Source organism: Balearica regulorum, chromosome 3 (assembly GCF_011004875.1).
Source record: "Balearica regulorum gibbericeps isolate bBalReg1 chromosome 3, bBalReg1.pri, whole genome shotgun sequence".
Classification (NCBI taxonomy): Eukaryota; Metazoa; Chordata; class Aves; order Gruiformes; family Gruidae; genus Balearica; species Balearica regulorum.
In genome coordinates, this window is record NC_046186.1 from 26,621,218 (window position 1) to 26,648,346 (window position 27,129).

General features: G+C 46.8%; 1 protein-coding gene and 1 long non-coding RNA gene across 2 annotated transcripts in view; both read left to right on the forward strand.

Annotated features, from left to right (window-relative positions):
- The first annotated feature begins 10,251 nt into the window (after positions 1-10,251).
- On the forward strand, positions 10,252-15,236 carry LOC142600926 (uncharacterized). Its single transcript, XR_012834409.1, has 5 exons — positions 10,252-11,334; positions 12,210-12,306; positions 12,942-13,022; positions 14,565-14,717; positions 15,223-15,236. It is a non-coding gene; the product is annotated as an uncharacterized LOC142600926 (long non-coding RNA).
- Positions 15,237-24,967: 9,731 nt separating this feature from the next.
- Positions 24,968-27,129, forward strand: part of LRRC1 (leucine rich repeat containing 1) — a 78,612-nt gene continuing 76,450 nt past the window's right edge. Inside the window, exon 1 of the mRNA XM_075747374.1 lies at positions 24,968-25,509. Within this exon, the coding sequence (XP_075603489.1) occupies positions 25,189-25,509 (321 nt within the window). The 5' untranslated portion in view covers positions 24,968-25,188. The remainder of the gene's footprint in view (positions 25,510-27,129) is intronic.

The following is a 27,129-nucleotide window of genomic DNA, read 5'->3' on the forward strand; positions in this document are numbered from 1 at the left end:
TGTGGTACAGTCACTTCCTTTTGGTTATGTCTTGGGTTGTTTTTAAAACTTCAACCTTAATCTCTAGCAAAAAGGGGCCTCTGTGACTATACACATTTGAGAGAGAGAATTACAGGCTTTTCAGAAAATAAATGTAATTTCTGGAGAGTTGGGATCCAAAACAACAAAAAAGCAAATGAAAAACAAGCATTTCTAAATGTGCAAAGGCACATACTAATCTCAGAAAGCTTGAGAAAACTGTTTCTGCAGATGGACATACAAAGTCTAAGTCTCTCATGGCCTAGAACCATAAAGATCAGGACAATCTGTGTTATCCAAGATGGAGCATCTTGGAATCTGAGGTCTAATGGTCCTGTGCCTTTAACCCTCCTTAACTTCTCCACCAATGTGGCCCTAGTCAAAAATGGAGCTTGGCATTGCCAGGATTGTAGAATTAAAGACATGATGAGGCTGTCACAGTTTTTTGGAAATGAAATATGAAATATTCAGGAAATTACCAAATATTTTAAAGCACAGAAGTCTAGATTTAGAATCCAAGTGTGTCTCTTAGATTCAGAAGAAAAAACTATTCAGGTCAAGATAGTGCAGAAGGTTAGAGTGGGGGTTTTCTGTGGGTTGTTCCCCCCCCCCCCCCCCAAATTGCACAACTTTGAATTCCCTGCTTTAAATGTGAAACTACAAAGTCAGGAATGTCATCTTTGTAGCTTAAGCCCTGAGTGGTGTGCTTACTGTGGGAAGTGCTAGTGGAAGCCTTCAGCAGTGTGTGTTCTGTGAACTCTGTTTACAGAGACATTGCCTCCCCTTATCCCTGGTGACAGACCTAAAAATGGCACTTGCTCAGGGAGAGGGCTGAACAGCTCTGGAAAATCTTATGTAGCTGTCCTACCAGAACTGCAAGTGGGTGTCCAAGCAGTAGACAAAGCTCTTTACCACTTCTCCAGGCCCTATCCCTTAATGTTTACAGAATTGTTGAGGCTGCAGAAGAAGGGATGCTGCTTGCTGAAGCCTGCAGAAGCAGGAAAATAAGGTGCTCGGGCAGAAACAAAGAGGAGCGAGCTGCTGCTTGCCTCTGGAAGGAAGGAAGGAGTCAACCCTGCAAGAGGGGAGAAAGCTGCTGAGACCTGACTGAGAAGAATATTCCCTCTTTTCAAGATACTTACCTCTCTGAGGGGAAATAGTTGAACCCCTTATCCTCCTGCAACCTTGCTGCCTGTATTTCATAAGTTTATTTCACCAGACAAGGCATTTCCCTACTTACAGCTCTTAACGATGCTCAGGGAGTTCTCGGCTTTTCTGTCCCACAGATGTGCTGTAGCCAGCTCTTTGCAAAACACATTTTCCCACAGTTACCTGTGTTGATGTGCTTTTCAATGCTTTCAGACCTTTCAGCCTGAAAGTTAGACAATTAGTCTGTCTGAAATATAGATAAACACTAAAGTGGTGCATTAAAGTGTGACTTTTCAGAGCATTAGTATCATACTGGGGCAGTGCTGACAGCTGAGTCCTGGGCTGTCCATTTAGAAAAGCTCAGAGAGAATGAAATTTTGTGGAGAAGTCCCAAAGACTTAAGCACAAAGCAGCTTCTCCAAGTTTCCAGCAAGCCTGAGACCAGAGTTTGCTTCTGCAGCTGAGGGATAAATGCCACAGACCCTGAGCAGAGGTACTGATCTCTTTACCTTTATAGGGAAGGAGAAAAATATTCTCTGTAGCTCTGAAAAATGCAAAACCCAATGTATCGGGGACCTCATAACAAGGAGCTCTCTGCCCTGTGCCACAAGGTTCTGTTGTGATCTGGGTGTTGATCACCAGCTGATTAATCAACTGGCATCGTTTCAAATTCCTTTCTTTGGTAAGGGGGCATTGCATCATGAGGAGGCTGACAGCCTCTCTGTCCTTTATCATCAGAGCAAAAATGATTCAGCACTTTAGGAAGGGGAGAAATACCTGAGAAAATAAGGCTTATATTGCCTCTTCGACCTCTCTGTCTACTCTTCTCTTTAGGCCTAATGAACCAGGGAAATGTATGTTTTCTGAAATGGATTTTCCCAGTGACTATTTGGAGAACAAATACTTTTAGAACAGGCAGAAACTGGCAATATCAAGACGTTACTTTATTCTGGAAGTCCTGATAGGTTCTTAATGGTCCTTAGATGATGTTAAAATTTAACCTTCTCAGAAAGATACTGGTCCCTAGGAAGGGAAATGTCCCCAGTCTGTACTGAATGCCTTTTCCAGAAGTTTCCTGATCTGGAGAGCTGCGCTAAGCTGTACCTGTGTTTCCTCTGCTGTTTGGTACAGCAACACATTTTTCATTACTGAGGGCTCAAATCTTGTTAGGCCTGCTTAACAAGAGAGGCTTAGGGAAGAGTTTCCTCAAAAAAAACCTTGGAGTGGGTCTACTATGAAGTTATTTAATCACTCAGTGTTATCAAAACTTTCAACACTAAGATGACAGCATATCTTGATTCTCTATAATCTGTATCAAGAGCTTTGTGGAAGAACTCATGCATAATGTATGATGCATTTGTCTCGGTTGTTTGAGTAAGACTGAGCTACATTTTGCATATAAGTCAGTGTTAAACATTGAAAACACACTATAATTTTCTCAAAATTATGGCACTTACAGCACAGAAAGTATTTTTCTGAGGATTTAGGGCAAAACCAAGGATGTGACAGACCGTGGTTTTGGTGCTGCTCTGACTAGCAGTGTGGTTTACATTCTTCTTGGTTCTCTGCAGTTAAAACCCACGGAGTTCCTGAGCTTGTAGAGGACAAGACAACCATTCTTCCTACCAATGTTTTTTTTTTCCTTGCTCTGGAACAGGAAGCTTCATCTCTTAGCCATCATTTATAAGAATCTGTTGAATTACACTGAAAAGAATGTCTTTCTTCTGGGGATGAATTTCTGCAGTTCTCAGAGAGTGACAATTTCCTGTGGTACTACTGTCTCCATAGGAGAGAAGACGCTTTTGCTTGGGTGCTGGCCCTCCTCCTGGATGCTCACCCATTATTCCGTGCCTCCTCCCAGCAGTGGCTGGCTCGCACCTCCCTGTGGCTACCAGTGTGCCGCTGCTGGGGGAAGGGGAAGCTCTTGCCCATGGGGAGACAGCAGTGGGCTGCCTTTGCCTTCCTGTGCTCTGATGTATGCCCTGCTTACCTAAGTTTAAAGGTTGTTTGGCTTTTTCAAGGTTATCATACTGTGATTTCCAGGCAATGGAATTTGGCAAGAATTTCAACAGCAGAAGGATAATGGTGTCACCATGAGAGCTCAGTCCTGAGGGTGGTAAGGAGTCTGACATGTGTTGTGCATTCCAGCTCCTGCCCTTCTTGAAGCATGGCTCCTGTCCCTGCTCGTCCATCCTTCCTGGTGGCTGCCCGATGGCCAAGGAGGGGTTGTTACAGAGGGGTTCAAGTGCTGCAAGAAGTGGCTGTGAGAACTAGGTCCTCGTTTCCTCTCAAAGCTGGGTATGGTTTGACTCTGTAACTGCCTCAGGCAATTATGAAAATTATGGTCCAGGTCATTTCCTCTTAACAACCCCTTTCTGAGCATGCTGGCATGCAGCTTAGAGGGTTTTTTAGTCCAGATAGATGCCAAACCACAAGCATGGGTAACTTTAAAAAATCAGAGAAATGTCAGGCTAATCTCCAACTGTGAGATCAAGAATAATATATTGCTTTTTCAGTCTGTCATTCAAAATGCTAATGTAGCTGTTTGCCTTCCTAGCTCTCCCAGTCATGTCGAGTAAAACAATTTTTGGTTCTACCTCTTCTCCACCCAAAGCCCGTTGGTGTGTCCAGCCTCTCCTGAGAAACAAAAGGCTTATTAGCCCATGCTGTGTCCTTACCTCTCCTCCCCTCACCCCCCCCAGCACCAGCTTTGTCCTCCCAGCTCTTGCAGTCTGTCTGTCTGTCCTCTTTATCACAACCCTTCCTCCTCCAGCTCCTGATGCAATATGGCAGTGCCGTGCCATGTGAAGGAACATCTCTGCGAGATGCCCTAGTGTATATTCTGCCTTTTTTTGTGTTGCACATGTGTGCTATTCTTTTCTCTCTCATTTTCAGGGGTGTCACCTTAGTTCCCACATTGAAATCATTCCCTATTCCCCATCATGGATAATTTTTTCTTTTTCGGAGTGCTCCTACAGGAAGTTAAAGCTTTCTTGTTTCAGAGATGCAGCTGTTTCCTGCTAATGTATCCCAACATAATCAGGATGCTGTCGACATGCTCAAAAATGAAGATGTGTTTGCTGTCTTCAAGTGTTTGTTCATACTTTTTGGTCTGCTAAATTTGTTTTCTTCACACTTTGACTTGCTGATTTGTCGCTAAGTGTGAAATAGGTGCTTGTGTTCCCGAAAGCAGACGCTTTGAATTCAGGTTTAGAAAATTCAGTTTTGATGCCTGTGTTTGAAAATAGGACTTTTCAAAAAATGGAGCTTTCTCCCTACCCGAAACCTGACTTGCTCTTGGGTATTGCTCATCCGCAGCTCTACTTACAGCCTCGCACGATGAGTGGGCTCTTTTGAAGTGAGTAGATAAACACGCTGCCCTCTGCTCACCGAACTCTGGCTCTGATGCTTTTTGGCAGCTTTTTAAACAGACTGTTGTGGTTTTTTTTTCTTTTCACAGAAGAAAAACTGTGCTATTTTATCTAGTGGAGACAAGATACTTAAAAGCAGCAGTAGCTATGCTGATCTCCATATAAGACCATGCATGGCTTAGTTGTTTGGAGGTCTGGTGGCCTCAGTGTACCATCCTACAAAGACCAGAGATCAACATCTGAGCTTGCATCTTTAATCAGATGTCACTTCTTGTCCCTATTAAATAAGAGAAAGATTTGCTAGAGAGAAGACTTCCTCGAGTGCCTTCCAAAAGCTCCATCATTTCACTTCTGGGCTACGTAAAGTACATCCCCTTGTCACATCGGCCCCTGCGGTACAGCCCAGTGGCTGGCAGCGCGGCTGCAGCAGGCAGCAAACCCCCAGATTTCCTTCGGGGTGAGTTAGCAATATGCATGAGTGTGCTGCTAATGGCCTGCCACTTCCCACTATGGAAAACTAAGCGCAAAAGGTTGAAGGAGAGTGACACTGCTTTCAGGATATGCTGCAGCACATTTGTGTACAGACTATGAGGCTTGCTGCTTCTCTTCACAGGAGCCCCATCAGCTCTTTATAATCATCCTCCTTTTACCTGCTCTAAATAGCAAATGCCATCTAAAAATCTCACGCTTGCATGAGACAATGCTGATGGCAAAATAGGTGTTTCAGAAAGTTAGAGAAACCTGATGCTGCTAGGACAGAGAGGTGGTAACGCTTACTGTATGGGAATGTTAATAGAAGTTATCCACTGAAATCTCCCGGACTTTGGAGAATAAATCTGAGCGGAGATATTGACTCTCAACAGTGCTGTGGATGGGCGGGGGAGGGCATGCTGGATTGAACTCAGAAAAACTAATTTGCCATTGGTTGGATAATCCCTTCAAAATCTGTTTTCTGAGCATCAGGGAGAGACCCTATCTCGTTATTAATGCGCATGTAGTGCCTGTGTTTGAGCAGAATGGGTATCAGCGGATGAGTAGACGTGGCAAATGCAAAGGCTGTTTCCGTACCTGGTCAGTGGTTGATAGCTGTGAAGCTGAACCACTTGAATCCGTGCTAATATTCAGCGCTTAGGAGTTATTAAAGAAAATTTACGCTGGAACTTGAGAAATACAGGCATGGCAATACCCACTCAGACCATCAGATGAATTGCTCAGTTTGCAATATTCACAGCCCATTAAGACCAGTAAAAAAAAAAATTCACTATCACCAAACTGGAAAAACAAAGCTCTGTGATATACATCTGTTATTTTTCAATACGGTAAGTATAGCTATATTCAGTAGGACTTCAAAATTGCAAACCACTCTGGTGAAAGTATAGATAAATTTCTTCAAAACACAGTATATGTTGCCTAGCTGTTTTCAAACCTCAGCAGGAAACAGCAGGCAATTCTCTGCCTTATATTTTCTGTCTTACTCTAGACAGCTGGGTTTGATCCAGATCACTGGCTCAGGCTGACACAGAGAAAATTATGATGTTGTAGCATCTAGTTTGTTGAAAAGGGAGAATATGGATTTTATTTTTTTAATCTACAGAGGATGAGACATAGGTTCTGTATAATTTTTTGAAGGTTTTTAACAAAAAAGAACAGTTTTGACGCCTTACAGAGCGGAGGGAGGGGGAGTATTTAGACACCTCCACAGACATCTGAGGTTGATTCTACTGTCAATAATGGTCATGTAAATTTTGTACTATTGGAAAAATAAAGATATGTATTAGCTGTTGGTTTATTACTTAGAGTACTTATGCACACAATTTTTTCCCCCTTACACTTGAAAGAAGGAGAGTATTTTTGCCCTTATGCCTCACGGCTGAAAACATGCATTTGAAAGCAAATTAGACACATGAGAGGGAACTAATGTGCTTGTTTTGTAGTTTTCAGCCTGCGTATAGTATGGTTTCTGTCTTTGATGGGCTGGTGAAAGGAACGGATGGATGAATTGCTTGTCACCGTATAATCTGTCAATATATAATTTGTCAACATATAATCTGAGGCAGCCTACGGAGAAATAAGTACGTGCTTCATGGTTGCATTCATAATAAATTCAATGAAATGCAGATACCTTGTATAAAGCCAGGACAATCTAGCTGTAAGATTAAGCTAATTGAAAAGATCTCTCTAATTTCAGGATGAAGTTCTTTTAAACTGATGGGGGGCTCTACATTAAAAACTTATCACAGTGCTGAAAAGAGCCCTGAAGCTCCCGGTATTGATGATACTTGGTTGCTTTGCCAATTCTCTTGCATTACAGCACAGGCTGCAACACCTTGCAGCTCCAAGCTGCTTTTCCTCACCTGTGCCTGCCTGCTGTCTGTAATTTGGCCGCTCCTCATGAGCTGCTCTGTGAAGTTTATGTAATTAAAATCGCCTTTGCGGAGGAACAAAGAGGAAAGTCAGGCAATTTGGTTTGACTGGGAACCTTGACTTGACTTTGCTTAGTGCGCTGATTTAAGCATCTGTTCCGAAAACAAAGTAATTTCTACCAATAAGTAAAATCAAATAAGTAGCTGGATATGCCGCTAGCGGTCTAGAAAAGATATGAGATATCAGAGAGGCAGAGAACACCAATAGTAATGGGGAAAAAAATAACCTGAATTTCTCACTCATGCTCTTTGCTTCCACCTTACGACGTGAAAGATGGCAGGAGTTTATATGCTGTTAGCCAGCAGGCACGGCCACCCCAAATACTGCATATCGTACAGGACTTTTAATATAGGGTTGTGGAAATCCATGATGGGATTCTCATTCTGGTTTTCATAAGCCCCAAGCCAGAGAAGAAAAATCTGCTGTAATCCTGGAAGAGTCAGTCCTTGAAAACTACAGCTCTTCTTCAAAGAGAGTAAGTTCCTGGGACTGCCCAGCATGCTTTCTGCTCACCAAATTTGTTGGTTTTTTTTTTAGCTCTAAATATAGTTACCAAATGATAAAGTTGTAAATTCTTTAAGTCTAAGATACGGCAATGTGAGCTGATCAAAACTGGCATTGCCACAGTCTCTCATCTCTTACTGTATGTTCCTGGCCCCTTCTTTGCACCAAACTGAGTGTTTTTCTGACTTAGCAGTCAGCTAAACTGGTAAAAATAGACTTCCGAACCACTGACCAAACATTTCCATCTCCTTTCTTGAATCAGATCTAATGCTCGTGTAGTATGTGCTATGTTGATTCAGCATTCAAAGCCAATAAAATAAAAAAACTTGTCTTTCTTTTCATATTTTTCATACTGGTTTGGTTTCCCACAGGATCAGCAAGCTTGATCTTACCCCACTGCTGTGACCAATGCACAGGAGAGCTTGAGGAAGGGGAGGCGAAGAAGAAAAGCATTTATTTTCAGCAGAACCCTGCAACTTAGAGGGGTTTAGGCTGACAAGTAGCTTAGGATGGCCAAAAGTGACCTGAAGCCCTCTGAGAGGTGGTCCAGCCTGTGCTCGGCTGCAAGAGCACTGGCAAAGCAAGAGACAGTTGTCTTGCTGGGGAGTTTCAGGGCTACATCCTCTCCTTTGCTGATCGCAGGGGCATTGGGTTTGGTTTCTGGCAGAGTGGTACAAGCCTAACTTAACCGACTGTCTAGTGGTTTAAGCTTAAACTGAAAGTGTAGCATCAGAGTCTAAAATCATCCAACTGATGAAAATTGTACTGAAATGGTACTTGTCCTGTGGAATTGGGGACTGAAGTGGTTCAGAGAGCAGATAGAACTACTAACGATGGCTGGATTGGTTTCCAGTTGAATTGGCTTGCCTGAACTGGCTATAATGTGCCTGCATGAACATTAGTGATGGCTGGCACAAGAGAGAGAGCAGGGGAGAGGAGGACAAGATGGCAGCAGCCTAGATTTAGGCTTAAACAGCCAGATTTAGGCTTAAACTTCAATGACATTTCATATCCAGGATGAGCTGAGAAGCAGGTTACATCTCTCCAGGTGAGGAGCCTTAATCAGTGCAACTCGAGTCAGCCTCGATAGGACAGAGCAGTGGGAGCAGAAGGTGAAGACCACACGAGTCTCTGCCCTCGGACCGGCACCGTGCGGTCCATGCTGACAAGGACTGCTGGGAGATGGGAGAAGGTCTGGGGTGCTCTTACTGCCTCTGCTCTCAGTACTTGGCTTTGGCTCAGAGCTACGAATTTGTGGTGGGTTGACCCTGGCTGAGGGCCAGGTGCCCACCAGAGCCTCTCTATCACTCCCCTCCTTCTCTAGACGGGAGAAAAGGTGCAACGAAAAGCTTGTGGGTCGAGAGAAGGACAGGGAGAGATCACTCACTAATTATCGTCACGAGCAAAACAGACTGAACTTAGAGAGGGAATTCGTCTAATTTATTACTAAGCAAAACAGAGTAGAGGAATGAGAAATAAAATCAACTCTTAAAACACCTCCCCCCACCCCTCCCATCTTCCCAAAAGCTTCTTGAGTGAAGCTCAACTTCACTCCCAGCTTCAACCTCCGCCCCCCCCCACCAGCAGCACAGGGCGACGGGGAATGGGGGTTACGGTCAGTTCATCACACAGTGTTTCTGCTGCTTCTTCATCCTCAGGGGGAGGACTCCTCTCATCGTTCCCCTGCTCCAGCGTGGGGTCCCTCTCACAGGAGACAGTCCTTCACGACCTTCTCCAACATGAGTCTCTCCCATGGGCTACAGTCCTTCATGAACTTCTCCAGCGTGGGTCTCTCCCATGGGGTGCAGACCTTCAGGAGCAAACTGCTCCAGCGTGGGTCCCCCATGGGGTCACAAGTCCTGTCAGCAAACCTGCTCTGGCGTGGGCTCCTCTCTCCATGGGTCCACAGGTCCTGCCAGGAGCTTGCTCCAGTGCGGGCTTCCCACAGGGCCACAGCCTCCTTCAGGTGCCTCCACCTGCTCTGGCATGGGGTCCTCCACGGGCTGCAGGTGGAATCGCTACACCCCCTCATCCTTCCTCCATGGGCTGCAGGGGGACAGCCTGCTTCACCATGGTCTTCACCACGGGCTGCAGGGGGATCTTGCTCCGGCGCCTGGAGCACCTCCTGCCCCTCCTTCTGCACTGACCTTGGTGTCTGCAGAGTTTCTTACATCTTCTCACTCCTCTCTCTGGCTGCAAAAGCTCCCTCTAACTGTTTTTGTCTTTCTTAAATATGTTATCCCAGAGGTGCTGATTGGCTTGGCCTTGGCCAGCGGCGGGTCCGTCTTGGAGCCGGCTGGCATTGGCTCTGTCAGACACAGGGGAAGCTTCTAGCAGCTTCTCACAGAAGCCACCCCTGTAGCCCCCCTGCTACAAAAACCTTGCCACACAAACACAACACAGAATTGTATGAAGGGCTACCTGACAAATCTTCAAGGGATTACTCTGGGGCGTGTAGGTACAGTCCTACGTTACATAGTTCAAATCAACTTTTGAGGAAAGTAAAGGTTTTTCTACTCACCAGCCTTACCCAGGCTCATCTTGGAAACTCAGCACAATTCTGCAATTCTCAGCTGCCAAATTTGGTGCCTAACGTTGGGTGAGATGTTACTTATTGCAGACAGTGATATTGTGTGGCCATTCCCCAGGGGAAATCATGGCCTGTAAATATGCAAAAGCATATGTGACTGATTTTTACACATTTTCATTCTGTTCCTGCTATCATTTGGACAAGGCAGAATATTCTTGTCCTCGAACGTTATATCGTTGAGTTAAAGCAGAAAGAATGAAATTGATCTATTAATATTTTAGTTCCTCTCCTACAAAATGTATTTGGAAATGTGATTAATTGCTGCAACTGGTCTTTAAATATTATAGTAATATAGGAGCTAGGTGTAAATATTCAAACTGGTGTATCGAAGGCTAAATTACTAAAAGCATGGTGTGCAACGCCATGCTGTACTGATTGGTTCCAGAGGGACTGGTTAGGTGCTAAGGATTTCTAAAACCCACAGCCGTGTTTACTCTCTGTAACTAAATGAGAGACTTAGAGGCCAAACTAGAAACGTAATGGGATTCGAAAGTTTTTTTTTTTTTTTTTAAGTATAAATAAAAGCATGAACCTATGGTCACAGGGAAGCAGAGAAAGGAAGGTGAAGCAATATTGTAGGTATTACCAGGTGATACTTACCGAGGGTGCTTTGAACAGTTTGTTACAACCATGAGCCCTTTAATTACGTGGAATTTACCCCAGCACAGAGGGCTTCTGTAAAAGCCTTTATGCCACACATGACCTATTTCAAGTCTCTGTGAAGGGCAGAAATTTGGCATAACTGATGAGGTTCTGCCCCAGACATGAATCCTTGATGAAGACCCCAGTTATAATGTTCAGCCACTGGATGTCCTCATTTGCAAAGGTCTGCTAAGGTTGATTGGCTGGAAAGCCACGTGTTGTTGACAGTTTGCAGAGCATTGCATAAAAATATTCTGTGTATATTGGGTATTGCCAAACTCCAAGCTTACCACCCATAAAGCAATGGAATCAGTTTCACTTGTCAAGGTAATTAAACTCCTACTGGATGCAGAACATGTATTTAACCTGCTCCTTTCTCCATCTCTCTCTCTTTTTGATGACTTACCTGTAATTTATGTAACAGCTTGCTTTGCAGGAGTCTTGCATTCCTAAAGACCGAGAAGTTCACTACATATCTTTCTTTTTCCAATGCTACCTTCACTGGAGTTTATTGCAGTTTTTACTATGGATTCTGACTGCAGCTTGGCTTTTCCAAGTTCCTGGGAATTCCCAAGGGCGCATCCCTTTGCTCACAGGAGTCCTGATCTGATCCCACGAAGACTTTGTCAGCGATAGGTAATCACATCGTGCGCATAGCTACACCTGCCCAGAGAGCTTCACTTTGGTTTTTCTCAGAAGACTTGCCTTCTTCTGCAGCTCATGAGCCATCATTACCCACCTTTCCTTTGCTGCAGGCTCCCCTGCCTGCACCGTCACGGAGGGTGTTTGTGAGCCGGAGCTTCCCCTGCAGCTAAAGCTCTCATCCACCTCCTCGTTCTTGCAGCTGTAATGGCATCATCCTCGTTGCCAAACATTCCTGTCTTCTGATTATGATTTGACATTGCTTGTCAGACACTCTCCAACAACTTATAAAAATCTGAGCTGTCAGAAAGATTGGCAAAGGGCTCTCTGTAGCCACACGTGGATTTTGTGGTTGTTCATGAAACGTGGAAAACATGTTCATAAAAATCTGTATTGTTGTTTTCTTTCGGTTGGAAGTTTCAAGGAAAAAAATCTACTTCTTTTAGCTTTCTGCCTTTTAATTTCTCTAACTGAAGCCGCTGTTAAGCCACATTGTCTTTCCAACAAGGGGCAGCTTGTGCTCTGTAAACACTTCTTTGAAATCGTGAAAGTGAGGACAAACTCAGTAGAAAAATTAAGGCTAAACTTCTTTCCCTCATAAAGGAAACTCACCTTCTGATATAAATGGGCATACTTACCCTAGATACATGCACTTCATGTACCAGCATGGTAGTTTTGTTCCTACCACGCTGGTGCATGAGGGATATTTCCAGCAGGAATCAGCCTCTGTAGCTGCTGAAGTCTCCTAAGGTGAGACTGGGGCCAGGATTTACATTTATTTATCTACTTGCTGACATCTTTTTTCAGTGGTTCAGCATTGGTTGAATGCTTCAGAAAAAGAGATGAAGGTGTTATCTTTCCACGCACAGCTCTGCAGGACCGGTAGATCATCATGGAAATTCGCTCAGCCCCTGCGCATCCCACCGTGCCCGCTGTGGAAGGGGAGGCATGCCCAGAGCCGCCCAGGTGAGCAGAAACCTGGGGTGCTCCTGATAGGACTCTGAGCCCTGGGATTTGCTCCCAGCTCAGTAACTGTGCTGGTTTCTGGACTCTGAAACAAACCTAACATTCAGGTGAGCCGGGAGAAAGATTGGGAAGATGGAGGGCAGAGAGAAAACCACCACAGCAGATCTGGGTGACACTATGCTTGTCACAACATTGTTACCTTAACCCCAGGTATGCGCTGAGGTTTCCACAACAGGGAAAGTAGCAGCATGTGGTAGGAGCAGACTGCTTTGCAGACACAGTGAGGAGCTAAGAGCAGCTTCAGAAGAGGACATGTGTTGCAGGAGCCCTCCCATCCCAGAGGTGCTGGCAGCCAAGGAGCCAGCCATGCTTGACTGGAAATGAGCTCTCTCCGCTCCTGGTGCAAGACTAACCAGGCAGGGGGAACAAATTAAACATCATGTCCCTGCCGTAGAAACTCTGATACTGCTGTGAAATTTGCTCGCCTTAGGCTAATGACACTGATGGTGCATCTAAATTATCGTCTCTCAGAAAATTCGGCTTCTTAACTGCTGAGGAACTGGTGACAGCCTGCGGTCTGCTCAGCCTTTGCCCTCTTGGAGGAGACTTATTGATCTTTCCCTGTCATTCTGAAGGGCATTGTGGGCCACGCTAACAGTGATGGTGAATACAGATGAAGAAGAAATGGGGTTGGAGTCCGATGTCTGTGTTCTGAGGTCAGACACTGCCACTTTTCCCTCTGGCGCTCACGGTCATCCCTGGCGAGCTGAAGCCCACTGTGATTTTAGGGGGGGTCTACATACTCTTTCTTCTTGCAGCTTTTGAAGAGCTCTTTGGAAAATGTGGGGCACCACTTTTAGTTGTTGCAAAACTGGAGATTTGACTTGGAGTGCTGAAAAGAGATTAAAGGTTTTGCAAGCAGCAAACCCTAGATTTATAGCAAACACAGAGGATTTTTCTTCCTCAGTACAAAAGCTCAGATGCAGCTCAAATTAAAATCAATAATTGATCTATGTCCATTTACAGATGCATCTACATTCATGTAGGCTGGGAAACCTTATCCCTGTGTGCACATTTTCCTTCTGAGCAGCTTGTACTCAGGCTGCCTGCAAATATATCTGGTCATCAAGCGGGCAACGCTCGGTCCCTTCTAGGAATGAGTTGGGGCCATTTTTTTTCTGCTGGATGCCAAGAGGACTGACAAGACAGATGGAAGCTGCTGAACTGTTACACAGCTCATTAGAGAAGTGCAGAGCCCTTTAAAGCTCAGGGTGCAGCCAGGATTTACCTCTTGAGAAATGGCAGCAGTCCCTGAACTAAGTACCTTGCATGGGCAACAAATCTGCCTCAAAATAAGCAGCGCAGATGCAGCCTGTAAGGCTGAACTCAGAATAAACCCTTTTTTTAATTTTTTTTTTTTTTTTTTTTTAGCTGAGATGCTGTAATATGGGACAAGGCTGAGCAAACATATTGTGACTCTCCCCTGTTCGGTGTTCAGTGCCCCAGATCACTGACTGTGCAGTCACGTCAGGCTACAGGTCACGTGCCATTGTTCCCTATATAGAGAAAAGTTCCTGCTATGTTAACGACAGAACTGTGAGGAATTTCATTTTTGCTTCAGCTGGTTAATGCCTTGCTCTGGCTGGTGCTTGCAGGGAGCACGTTGGAGGCGCTCCTCTGCTCCAGCACTGTCCTGGTGAGACATCTCTGCAGCTGAGGGTATCCCATAAGCTGGGACAAGTAGGGCTGCGGGATCCTGCTGGGACCTTGCTGTGGGGAAGGGCCCTGGGACGTGCCCCAGGATGTTACCTGGTGCTGGAAACGCGGTTCTGGGGGGGGTGGGAGCCCCCACTGCCACCAGCAAACCCAGGTTGACCCCTTCCGTGGGAAGGAATTGCTGGTGTCTGCCTTGGCATCCAGCTCTCGAGGGCACTTTGGTGCCTGTGCCTCTGGGGACTGGCCCCCCGCTCCCCCCCTGCTGCTGCCCCCGCTGCCTCTGCCCCTGGCGTCCCCCCGCGCCGTGCCCAGCCCTCGGTGGAGGCAGCCCCCTTCTCCCTCTGCTCAGCACCGACAGGTGGGTCCTCCAGCCCCCCCAGCCCTCCTGCCGCTCTCGGGGGGCACCTGGGCAGCCCGGGCAGCCCGACGCAGAGCTGACTGAGTCCACGGAGGATTTGGGGGGTTTTTAGCTGCTAAATGTTAAGCTTGTTAGGTGCACATGCTGCTGAGCCTATGTGAACTGATTTTTTTTTTTTTTTCAGAGAATCTTGGACCAGTTTCACGGCTGTGGCAGCAAAAGGCACACTGGCGACAGGAGGCTGAGCACTCGGCTCAGTGGCCCTTTCTACTAAAAGGACTCTTCTTTTTCCAAAGTAAATGATGAGAATAGCAAAATTACTGCTTGTCTTTTCAAGGTACGGCATAGCGTATTTTCTGGTAAGTGTGTTCTTAGAACCAGCTGATCATTTTAGCTGAAACTTTCTTAAAAATACCTAAGTCTGAGTCAGACACGTAAAGTAGAAAACATTATCCTGACAGTTGGAGTCTGGGGAAGTTGCGAGCAAGTAGAAACTAGATCTTACAAAAGGAAGTACTGGGCCAGCAAAGGATGGAGATTATCAGCTCTTCCCATCGCTCCTGATGACAGAAGGATAAAAGGTGCCCTTCTGCTTCCTAGGGAGGTTTCCAAACATGAAGAAAGGGGCTTTGTTTCTGGTTGGGGGAGTGGGGGGAGATTTCAGCTGAGGAAGGTTCTGGGAAGCAGACAAAGGTAGGAAACCTGCAGCAGCTGGGCATTATGTGCGAGAGGAGAAGCTGCCCGGTCAGTATTTACAGTGTGTCTCCAGGAGCTAGAAAGGGCAAGATGCTTTTATTTTTGGCTTATAGCAGTTGTGTCCTCTCAACTTCCCCTCTTTTCAGCTTGCAGCCCCAAGACTAATTCCGAATATAGTGTAGAGCTTCCCCCCTTCCCAAAATAATGTGATCTCACGTGAGTCCTGTAGTAGACGGACAGGGAGGAAGAGGAAGAGAAAAGAATCGAGGAAAAACAGCATCATGCAGCCAGATCTGCATTAGGCCCAGCATCTGTATCCTGGGATCAGATTTCTGCTCAGATTTCGCTCGAGGGCAGCTCATCCTTCCTGCTGGGAAGAGACCTTTTGCCACAGGATGAGCGTGGCTGTGTTGGGAAAGTTGGGGGAAAAGTGATACATTGGAAAGGGGGCCCCGGGTGGGCTCCATTTCTTTGGGGGAGCCCACATCCCAGCAGCATTTCCACCTGGGGACAACCCCATCTGTACGGCTCCTAAATCTGAAAGCACTGATGTATCTGAACAGTCTAAACCAAGCGAGCCCACGACAAGGAGTGGGATTTCAGGCGAACGAGAAATCAAACTTGTGCCACGAGCTGAGAGAGCCCAGTGCCGTGTGCAGCAATGGTATAGATGTGTAGGCTGCAAAATTACAAGCTGCTTCTTGCCAACTATGTGGCTACAATGAGCACGCCGAAGCAGACCGGGTTTCCCTTTCACCCTCGTCTGGCCTCCTGTTAGCCCACGCTTCTGCAGGGTGTCTGGATGAAGCACTGAAAACTGGAAATAGAACTACAGAATGAAAAACTTGAATAAAACATCGAGGCTCCAGATCTGTGTTTGCGTGCTGGCTGAAGAAAAAGTGGGCATTTTGTAATGAAAGCTAGGCAGGATCCACAGTGGGTGATGTTGCTTCTGTGTGAGTATTCCCACCAAAGGGCAAGACCAGATGCATATTGCACCACTGGTGTCAGCTGGAAGAAGCCTATTTTTGGGGTTTGTGTCCAATGGAATCACCAGATTCTTTTCTGGTCCACACAGTTTCAAGTGTTTGCAGTCATCTCAGATATTCACATAATCAAATTAATTTCAATACATTCTGCAAATGTAAACCAGTCTTAAATGAGCGCATTGGTACCTGGCAAAAACTCTTCTCTCATAAAATGATCAAAGATAAGGTTGGGTAGGGTAGGGTAGGGTAGGGTAGGGTAGGGTACGGTAGGGTAGGGTAGGGTAGGGTACGGTAGGGTAGGGTAGGGTACGGTAGGATAGGACAGGACAGGACAGGACAGGGTAGGATAGGATAGTTCAGTTGGAAGGGACCTACAGTGATCATCTAGTCCAACTGCTGGGCTGGTAGAAGTTCCTTGCAGCTGGGAGTTCAGTAAAGGCATGCCAGGGTCACGCTCCACCCCATTGTGCTTTCCATTTACTCCTTCTGTTGGTCTGCAGAGCTTCTGAGGTGCCTGCGTGAACTTCCCAGTTCACCACAGTATGTCTGTTTGCCAAGTGTTTACTTGACCTAAATTCTTTTGAAAACCATCATTTGTGACAACTGTGGCGCAGGCTTTACAGAATGGAGTAGCTGGTTAATAAATGCTGTGACCTGCACACACAAGCTCTGCCATTTTGTTATCAACAGTATAGGCAGTTATTTTTCTGTTTTATTTATTTTTTAATGTTAGCTGTTTCCTTAAACTATTTTTTTTTCTAATTAGAAGACTGAGCTTTGCATATATGCCCTAAATTGCTAGTTTACCTTTTGGTGTCAGCATAACATCTCTTCAGAAAGGTATTTAATTCTGAAGACAGTTGTGCTTCTTGCTGAATGGTTGCATAACTGATAACTCACTGGATTCAGATGTCTGCTTTTAATGCCGATTGTTACTGTGACACAAAGGCAGAAAAAATATTTTACCTGGTGCAACTGCTTTCTACAATTTTTCCATTTGGCATTCCAAATAAATTCCAGTTATGTTTCCTTTATCCTGGGTCTGATTCCTTGAACAAGCAACTTTCACAGTCTATCAGTTCCTCTTGCTCTAAGGGGAAACATGAGAAATTTCCTCATTCTTTGTCCTGAAGATCAATAACACTTTTCTAACATGGTATTTTATAATTTGAAGAAAAAAGTATTCTACGTTAAAAATCATTGAAGTAGAACTGTCTAATTAACTTGCATTATATGAGCTAAATAACTGTTATAGGAAATTAGCGAAGAGTAGACTTAACATTAAACTTGCATTTATGAATACCAAATGTGGATTTGTATGTGTGTATAATTGTAGATAAGACCCTATTTGACTACTCTAAGGGCATTAAACTTCCTTTCCAGCTAAGATGAGAGGAAGAAGGAAACTAGGAAGCATATGCCAAAAAAAAAAAAAAAAGAAAAAGTTTTGAAAAAATTATAAGCCAGTCAAAACATTTTTCATTGTTGTCAAATTTGTTAGCCCAAGTGCTCGATGCTTCTACTTCCCATCCGTAAAACATTCTCCAGGTCAATTAATCAGTACGTGAAATGATGGCCCGTAAAGATGCTCCTGATACAAGTTCTTGACATGCGGAGTGATGCTTCTCATTGCTGCCCTTGTGCTGGCGCAGCCCTGCACCAGCCCAGCTTCCCCACAAAGACGGTGTCTCCTCCTGACCCTCCCGATGCTGAATGCAACCTGGCTCAGAGCCTGCTGGAAGCTGGGCATCTCCCGTCATTCAGAGGATAAAGATCGTGAGATGGCATGAAATGAAGGTGCGGCTTAATGCCTACCAAAATCCCCAGGCTGGGCTGATAGGCAGGGTGACCTACCTCGTGCTGGTATCTGCCTTTTCATTTCATGCCAAATCCAGCGGCGTGGTTGTCTCTGTTGGCCATGGGAAATAGAGCACCAAACCACATACAGTCAAGTGGTATTTAGCTACATCATGATATTGATTTGAAAAATAAACACAGACGTGAATTCGTGTCTCTACTTGTTCTCTTCATAGTGGTTGGAGAAGCAAAATTTGCTGTGAGAGGTTGTATCTCGTTGTATTGGACCAGCTGAAAATAATGAAAAACTGAAAAAATGGTTGTGACATCAGGTGTGACAGCCAGCCCAGCAATTGGGAGGGGAAAAAAAAGAAAGAAGGGAAAAACCCCATCCCTGCCACCAGAATATCCCTTCTCCTTACCTGCCAGAACCTATCGCTTTGTTCTTCTGGTCAAAGAAAATGATGGGTGTCAGCCCTTGAAAGTTGATGTGAAATAAGAAACCATCGGACACAATGCAACCACATGTTCCTGGCCACTCCTTCCAAACCAAACTGAAGCAAATATAGGATTAAATCAGAGTAATACCTCATGTGATTACAGCCCATTGTGTCCAAATAAAAGCTGACGCTATGTTATCGTGAGTGATTTGTTTGGGGGTGGGGGTGGAGAGGAGAAGGGATGCTACAGCTTTTACTCACAGTGATTGATATTTAACATGCCGCAAAACCACAGTGAATGTGTCAAATGCACTGCCAGGAGCACGTGCCGCTTAGGCTTGGTATTATGGCTATAATAATTCATTGCAACTCTTAGATGTGCCTTTATACTACTAATAAACTAATATTATTCTATATCAGTTATTTCAGACATACAAAAACTTTGTAGACGTGGCACTGGTGATGATGTAACCATAATGTGTAACTGTATTTGTAGCTCTGTAATCAATACAGGAACACTTTATAACCACTTCTACCTGCTGCTTTTACAACCCCCTTCTAAACAATTTAAATAATAGAAACTAAAGACTAAACGTGACCGGAGTCCTCAGCCAGCAAAACTGAGAAAAGAGAAGTATGTCAGTGCTAATTAACTGCAGCGCCCTGCCAGGCCTGGCTCTCAGCAGCTCTGTAGGCTGCAGTACGGTTACTGCGGGTTCAGTAGTATTCCCATTTCATTTGTTCAGGGGCAGGGGGTAACTACTCTTCCAGCAGCAATCGAGAGCTGGATAGGTTATTATCCCCCAAAACTGGGCCTATTGCCTGTAGTACTTGGGTCTTTCTCTCTTCATACTCCTCTTGTTTTGCCCTGGCTTCTCCGTGCTCTGTAACTGCATCTCTTCCTCTCTAATGAGGCTCAGGAAATCTGACTGGGGGAGGGAAGAAGCCTTGAACTTCAGGAACTTGGCCTGCTTTATTTTTATTATTATTTATTGTATTTTTCCTAGTGTTAATTTAAATGGATTTTGAACTATGAGCTTTATGAACTACTTAAACTAAGCTGATGCAAAATTTATTTCCATCCATTCTCTTTTTTTTTTCTCTCTACCCCAAAATGTACTTTACTGTTAAGTTCTGATTATTCTGAATATTACTGCTTTCTTTGTAGCAGCACTAACCTCCTCCACGCTCGCCCAAACCCATGGATAGCCTTGCTTTAGGGCATTTTATAAGAGTCTCAACTTAAAACTTGGTGTTGTTTGCTTGAATTGCCTTTTGACAAGCCAGAAAGCAATTCTGTCTGAGCTGTGCCGAGGAGGGAGAGCTGCAGCGTGACCTTCCTCTTGCTTCTTTCAAACAATAACTTCTAGGAATACTCCTGAGATCAGCCCAGCTTTATCTATATTTTACATTTCCTTGTCTGAATTCCTTAAAAGTCACATAAACTGAATTTGTTGTTCAGGAGCACACAGGATGATAGTATCTTAGAAAGAGAAATTGAGACTTACAGCACTGAAGTTCTTGGTTACATACCCAGACGAGACTGGTGGTGATTGATGGATGGCTGTTTGCTTGATACACTATAAGACATTAATTTTTCGGTAACAGCCTGTCTCCCGAATTTCAACTGTGATGTGATTGTATGTGCAACTGGTACTCTGCTGTCAGTCCCACAGAGAGCCCTGGAAGCACTGACCCGTTCAGCAGGGCAATCCCTTGCACGCAACATATCCCCGCTGGCAATCCCGTGCAGGAGAGCTTCCTCTTCTCCTGCTATGGATGTGCTGCGAATAACTGGGGGGGTGCCCTAGTTTCAACTGGGAAAGAGTTAATTTTCTTCCTAGCAGCTGGTGTAGTGCTGTGTTTTGGATTTAGGATGAGAATAATGTTGGTAACACATTGATGTTTTGGTTGTTGCCAAGCAATCAAGGACTTTTCAGCTTCTCATACTGCCCTGCCAAAGAGAAGGTGGGGGGTGCCCAAGAAACTGGGAGGGGACACAGCCAGGACAGCTGACCCAGGCTGGCCGGAGGGATATTCCATAACATATGATGTCATGATCCATATATAACTGGGAGGGGTTGGCCGGAAGGCAGCGCAGCACAGGAACTAGCTGAGCATCAGTTCTGGGTGGTGAGCAATTGTGCTGTGCATCACTTGTTTTGTATATTCTGTTATTATTATTATCATCATTATTATTATTATCCTTTTCTGTCCTACTAAACTGCCTTTATCTCAGCCCACAAGTTTTGCCTTTTCCTTTTCGATTCTCTCCCCCATCCCAGTGCAGGGGGAGCGAGCGAAGGGCTGTGTGGTTGTTTTGGCTGCCAGCTGAGTTAAACCACGACAGGGTGCAACCTTTACTTGTACACACCTTAACGCTGTTTAACGGAGGCAACAGTGACTGCCACAAAACCTGATGCGGATTGCTCACTCACAGTGTGAATGGCAGAAAGAAATGTGAACTGTGGTATCACGGCGAGAGCAGACTTTGCCTGTCCCCCTCCCAAAGCAGAGTTGATAGAAGTCTGACCTTGTCCACCCAAGGCTGACGAAAGTGGCCTGCCAGGAAAGAAGCACAAAGCTGCTCCCCACATTCATTCATTGCTCTCGCAAAAGAGGCAGTGGCATTACCTCTCTTACGGATTTCATACAGCTTGAAGGCTCCTAGCATTGCTGGGAGAGTCTTAAAAATAATATTAACTTGTCCAAGTAACTAAAATTCAGCCAACCAATATATAAAAGTACTAAAATACTTTTAGAGGTACCAAAAAGGAAAAAAAAAAAAGTAGAAATGGATAGAAATGGAAAGATTTAAGTAAGAAAGAGAAGAGAAGAGAAGAGAAGAGAAGAGAAGAGAAGAGAAGAGAAGAGAAGAGAAGAGAGAAGAGAAGGTAAACCAGACCAAATCATTATCAAATGGCAGTTTGGAGCCAGGTAATCCCCTGCAGAACTGGGAGAGCACCAGACCTTATTTCCATCTGCACGTGAGCCACACCTTGGCTTGCCATGGAAATGTGTAATGCAGCAGGGCTGCTGCTATCAGGGAGGGCAATACTTCTCCTATCCCTGGACACACAATTGCTCCAAGAAAGAAGGTTGTCAGGTATGTGTTAGTACAAACCCTGGCAACTTGCTGTCCTCTTCTGCTGACTTGCAACTTCTCCCGCGTGCCTGGTTATCGCTTCTAGTTACTCTATTGTATCAAAATTATCTTTTCTCATCCCTTTTCAAAGACGTCTCCACCAAAACTTGCCCTGACGTGAGGTCACTCTTCTGGCCACACAGGATACAGAACTGGTCTCTTCTTGGGTTAGGGAAGGATTTTTTTATTGCTGCTGTTTCTTAGTGCAGCAGAACAATAGAGACTAGTAACTCTGCACTGACCAAAGCTGAACAGGTTTGCTCAGAATGGTGGTCAGCCAAGGCGCTGGTTTGCCTTTTGGCGTTCTTGATGCATATTTCCATACCATACCCTCAGGGTATATCTGCAGGTGTGCAGTGGATCAGGGCCACTAGCACTCATTTGATGTCCTAAGCTCCCAAGGATTGTATCAAAGACCCTGTGACAGTAGCTGTCCATCTCAGAGAAGGGAAGAGGCTCTTTATCCTTACATTGAGTGTCAGCTGGTGAAGGCAGATCTCATAAATAAATATTAAGTTCTCTTGCCATCACTCTGTCCCCTGAACTCCCTGACACTCCTGAGAAACATGCAAATAGTTTGCCTCATCCTTCATTACAGAGACTCACACGATAGTCACTGTCACCCTCCTGTTACTGTCTAGACTTGTTACAGTGAGACCTAGTCATGAGACACATGACAGCATCTGCAGAAGTGACACCTCATGCCAAACTTCATGTCTGTGTCATGCAAGAAAGGCTCAGTTTACAAGCCTCCGAGACAGATCAGTGTGCTGGGATCTGAAGCCCTCTTTGTCTGGAGGGTGTGCTGGGCTTTTCTCCCAAGTGGCACAGAAGACGGTGGGACAGAGAACACCACAAGCTGGCATGAAATCCCTCCCACACAGGCCACTGCTGGAGCTCTTGCCTGGTGTCAGACTCAGCTGTGGGACAATGTGGATGTTTCCAGCCCAGCAGAAGGTGCACAGGAGGTCCTGAAGTGCCACTCACAAACCTGTTCTTAAGAGCTGGAGCTCAGGAGTCAGCCCATTCATTCTTCTGTTTGGCAATTAAGCAAGTCACATTGTTCTTCAATTTCGAATGCTTTGATGTCACCCCATCCCTATGATGTAGTCCCATATAGGACTGCATGTCCTATGTATACAGGGGGCAGTCAGCTGCAGCCCTTCCTTGTTCCCGTTGCCTGCTGCACGGCTCCCCTGCAGTCCCGCTTCTCCAGAGGGCTCCCTAGGAATAAAGGCACCGAGGGGCTGGAATGGTCACTGAATTTAGGCAAGGCAACCTTGGTAGCAGATCTCGGTTGGTCTCTGCTGAGACCACCATGTTCCCTGTGCCCAGTTCAAGACCTCCCGTGTCAGAGGTTGGGTCGGAGCTGCCATGAGAAGCTCGATTTTCTGAACCTGGCCCCTCTGCCCCCAGGGAGGACCAGGCTCACCAGCAGCTTGAAGAAGTGTGTCAGCAGTGTGCAGCTGGCCACTGGCTGTGACCCACTGAGTGTGATGGAGATGGTCCTCCTCATCTCCACCTCTAAGATCTGCTGGCCAGCATCCTGGATCCCTGCCTTTGCCAAGCTCTGTGCTGATGCGCAACATGTTTGTTGGATTTTCTCGTCTTGTAGTTTATCTAATCTCCTGCCCTGGGGCTGGGGAGGCCTGAGAGCGCTGGTGCATGCCCACCCTGTTTCCAAGCACACGTGAACATTTTTATCAACTCTCCCTCCATGGGTACTGCAGAAGCTGAGGAAGTCTTTGCCTCAAAATGTTGTAGCTATATTGAAAAAACTAATCTCCAAGCCCTGCTCAGAATACCATGGGTAATGATCTTCCTTTCAAGTGCAGGATGAAAAAGATCAATCACAGCTTTCTTCTTGTCTGTGCTATAAACAGTTTGTACACTTGTAGTGGATGAAAATTATGTTGGAAACCCAGTTACGGTCCTCCAAGGTGAAATGCCGACAGTTTATCCCCAACACACATTTTTGAATCATGGCATGGTCAGAAGTCAGATCATTCCCGTGGCTGTCTAAAAAAAACCACTTCAGTTGTTATCAGGTCAGCAATATTTACAGTTCTTTCCCCGTGGGCTAGCAGATTTCTTTACATACTTTATTTAGACACATGAGGAGGTTCCACATATTTTTTTGTAATTATTGGATATATCAATTGCAGAAGGAAGCTGTTGGTTCTGAATGATTTTTTAAGGTACTTACAAGAAAATGGTAACATTTTTAAAGTTTCTTGTTTTACAGGTCAGCAAAGAATAACAGTATACAAGGTCCTATAATGTCCTTTTCAAAACAAAAAATAGGCAGATCAATTCTCACAGAAATTAAACAAGCGTAGCTTGTGAGATTTATAAGCTGATTTAAGAAAAAACAACAATAAATAAATTGCAATTTTAGAAGACTAAGTCTTGTCAGTGCCGTGCGGGGACTGAAGAACAGAGACGACTGCAATAAACTTCCCCCTCTCCCCTATTCCTGTATCTGCACCCAGTTATAGTTATGCAAGACATTCGTAATATTTCAAGAGCAGCTCTGATGTTAAGTGCCTGTTTTCAAAAGCATTTTATGTCACCGTGTAGATTACAAAATTGCTATTATGCAACCAGAGAGGGGAGAGCCTCTGAGACCGTGTTTTGTTGTCAGAGCTCGGTGCACGGCCCCACTCACAGAGGTAACACGAGTGGGGCTGCTGGAGCCCGGAGCCGGCAGACGCAGGCAGAAGGCTGCAGTGTATTTACCTTCGCTAACCCTTCTGACCTTACAATCGGCTCTTTTGAAAGTGGATTTAAAAACCCACCTTACTTCAGAAAGTCTTGAGGATAGATACTGACGGTTTTTTAATGCCACAGCTATGTAGGTGGAGAGGAAAAAAAACATCAGCAATGGCCATGGTACCTAAACAGCGTTCCTTACATTTCATCACGTTACTTTCCAGATAGCGTTGTGTTCCAACAACTGAAAAGAAAATGTGAAGTGTAGCCTGCGCACATTCCCGCTCCGTGACGTTCGCGAGCATCCCAGGTAAGGCACAGCCTGTCTGAACGTAGGTAAAACGAGCGGCCCGGTCCGTTTCACGGCATCCCCACTCATTTCAAACCCTGTTACACCGCCTGGCACAAAGCAGACCCGTGCGGCCCCGCAGCGGTGGCAAACCGAGCCGGCAGCTGCGGGGGGAGCCTGCGCGGCGGATGCTGCGCCCGGGACCCCCGAGCCCCCCGGCCGCTGTAGCCCCCCCTGCCCCCGGGCAGAGCTTTACACTTCCAGCCGGGGGAAACTCCGTGCCGGCGCGGCTGTCTCCTTGGCAGAAAGTTGTGCGGCCGCCCGGCCCCGCTTGCCCCGGGACGAGGCGGCGCCGGGGGGGTGGGGTGGCGGTGCGGGTGGCTGGCCGCCTCCCCGGGCAGGCCGGCGGGCCGGGTCCGGGCCCGGGCCCGGGGCGGGGCGGCAGGGCCCGGCCCCGCTGATGTCAGCCGGGACGGGGGAGGAGAGGAGAGGAGGGGAGGGGAGAGGAGGAGAGGGAGAGGCCGCCCGTGTTCCGGGTCAGGCGCGGGAATGCGCGGCGGTCGCCAGCAGCAGCGCTGCGGCCGGCGCCCCGCGATGCCCCTGCGGGGAGGGCAGCGGCCCGCCGAGGAGCAGTAGGGGGGCGCTTCCCGCCCCGCTCGGCTGCGGCTCCCGCCCATTGTTCTCCCGGGGCCGCCGCGCTCGTCCGGGGCCGCTTCCCGCCGCCGGCGCCGGCGCGCTGGATGCGGGTTGCCGCCGCCGGCTCGCCGGGACCCGCGCTGCGCGGCGGCGGAGGGGGCAGCAGCTCCTGCGGCCGGCGGGGAAGAGGGGGCGGCGGTGAGCGGCGGCGGCGCCCGCCCCGCGGCCCCCAGCGGCCCGGCCCCCCCCCCCCCCCCGGCGGGGCGATGTTCCACTGCATCCCCCTGTGGCGGTGCAACCGCCATGTGGAGTCCATCGATAAGCGGCACTGCTCGCTGGCCGCCGTGCCCGAGGAGATCTACCGCTACAGCCGCAGCCTGGAGGAGCTCCTGCTGGACGCCAACCAGCTCCGCGAGCTGCCCAAGGTGAGCGGGGAGCGGGAACGGGGGGCGGCCCCCACCTTCCCCAGGCACCGGAGCCGGGCCGGTCCCAGCCCCGCCGCCGCCGCCCGGGGCGGAGGGAGGGGGGGGGGGCGCAGGTGAGCCGCCCCGGCAGGTGCCCGCCGAGCTCCCCGGCCCGGCGCCGGCGGGATGAGGCGGCGCCGCGCCCGGCCCGAGGCTGCGCTGAGGGGCTCCCGGGCGCGGGGTGCTGTGGCATCCCGGCACCGCGCCGTGCGGGGCGGCCGGGGCCGCCGGTCTGGGGTAGTAACGCCGGGAGTTAAAGAAAGAGCCGGAGTCTCGGGTTTAGCGTTTCCCTGTAGTTTAGTGGTAAATGAGCTTTCGGGAGCAAAAGCTGGAGATCCGCGTCTTGCGGGAGGAAAAGTACTGTTCGGAGGGCACAGGGGTTAGGGCTGGAGTCACAGGATGTGAATATATGTTGTGATTAACATTCACGTCATCGGAATTACGAGACCTTGGAGGGTATTAAGCCCTCCTCTTTTCCCCCCCTTTCAGCAGATACTGTCTGCTCTCTATATGGGAAAAACATAAAACCCTCTAGCAGATAACAGCGTTCCCGTTTCTGCCTTCCACTCCTGGAAACTTCGTCATGCCAAACACGAGAGCGATGAAGCTTTTTGTTTTCCTCCGTGTTAAGTCCCACACAGTTGTCAGTGTTTTGCTTCTTGCATGAAACGCGTAGCCGGATTTTTGTGCCTAATATTTTTTTTGTCAGTATTGTCAAAGGTTGATTCACTTTCCATTCAACGTCGTTTTTAGACGTCGAGGTGGTACCCGCAGGCGTGCCTCGCCGGCTGGCAGTTGCTGATTTTGGTAGAGGAGCTCGGTCAGAGCGATTGCAGCCAGGCACTGTTCCGCTCCGCGGGTACAGCGCGAGTGGGAGGCATGCTCGACTTTTGACTTGATGAACCAAGGGCTTTTTTCAGTATTTCCTCTTTAAACTTTGGACACCTTAGAAGCTTTTTGTGAGTTGTGGTTGGTAGAGTTTGATACTGGAGGGGAAGTGTTATCTGGAAGCTGCACCTTAAAGGTGCGTGAGTTCTTACTAACTTGCAATCCAAGAAACTGAACTAACTAGCCAGAAAAATTTTCAAAAGCACCTTTGTTTCCACTTGAATCAAAGTTGCTCTGTTCCTACCAAAACTTAGACAGTCTTACTTTTCTTTTTTTAAATTCAGTTCACTCACATAAACTTTTTTCCGCTCTAGGTAGTAAGAGTAATCATGGTGGAGAAGTTTTCCTACAGACAGTAGTAAAGATGTTCAGTTGAACTGATGGATTAAATGTGGCTTTTCCTTTTGAAAAACCTAGGCGCAGGTTTGCATCGTGCTGTGACTGAGCTCTTTATCCTTCTGAAGTAGAGCAAAACTGGTTTCTGTAGCCTCCGTGTGGGTGCTGTTTTTTACTTCCAGCAGTTTCTGCTGGCTTTGTGCACAGACTAGACTCAGGAGTCTCTTTCTTTTTGTACTAGACTTTTCTTCTCAGTGTTGGCTTTCAGGCTTGTACACTTCTTATTGCAGGGGTATGGAATGTGCTTCTGACTGAAATCCTGTTGAGACCTATGGCCCTCTGGTTTTTGTTTTTGTT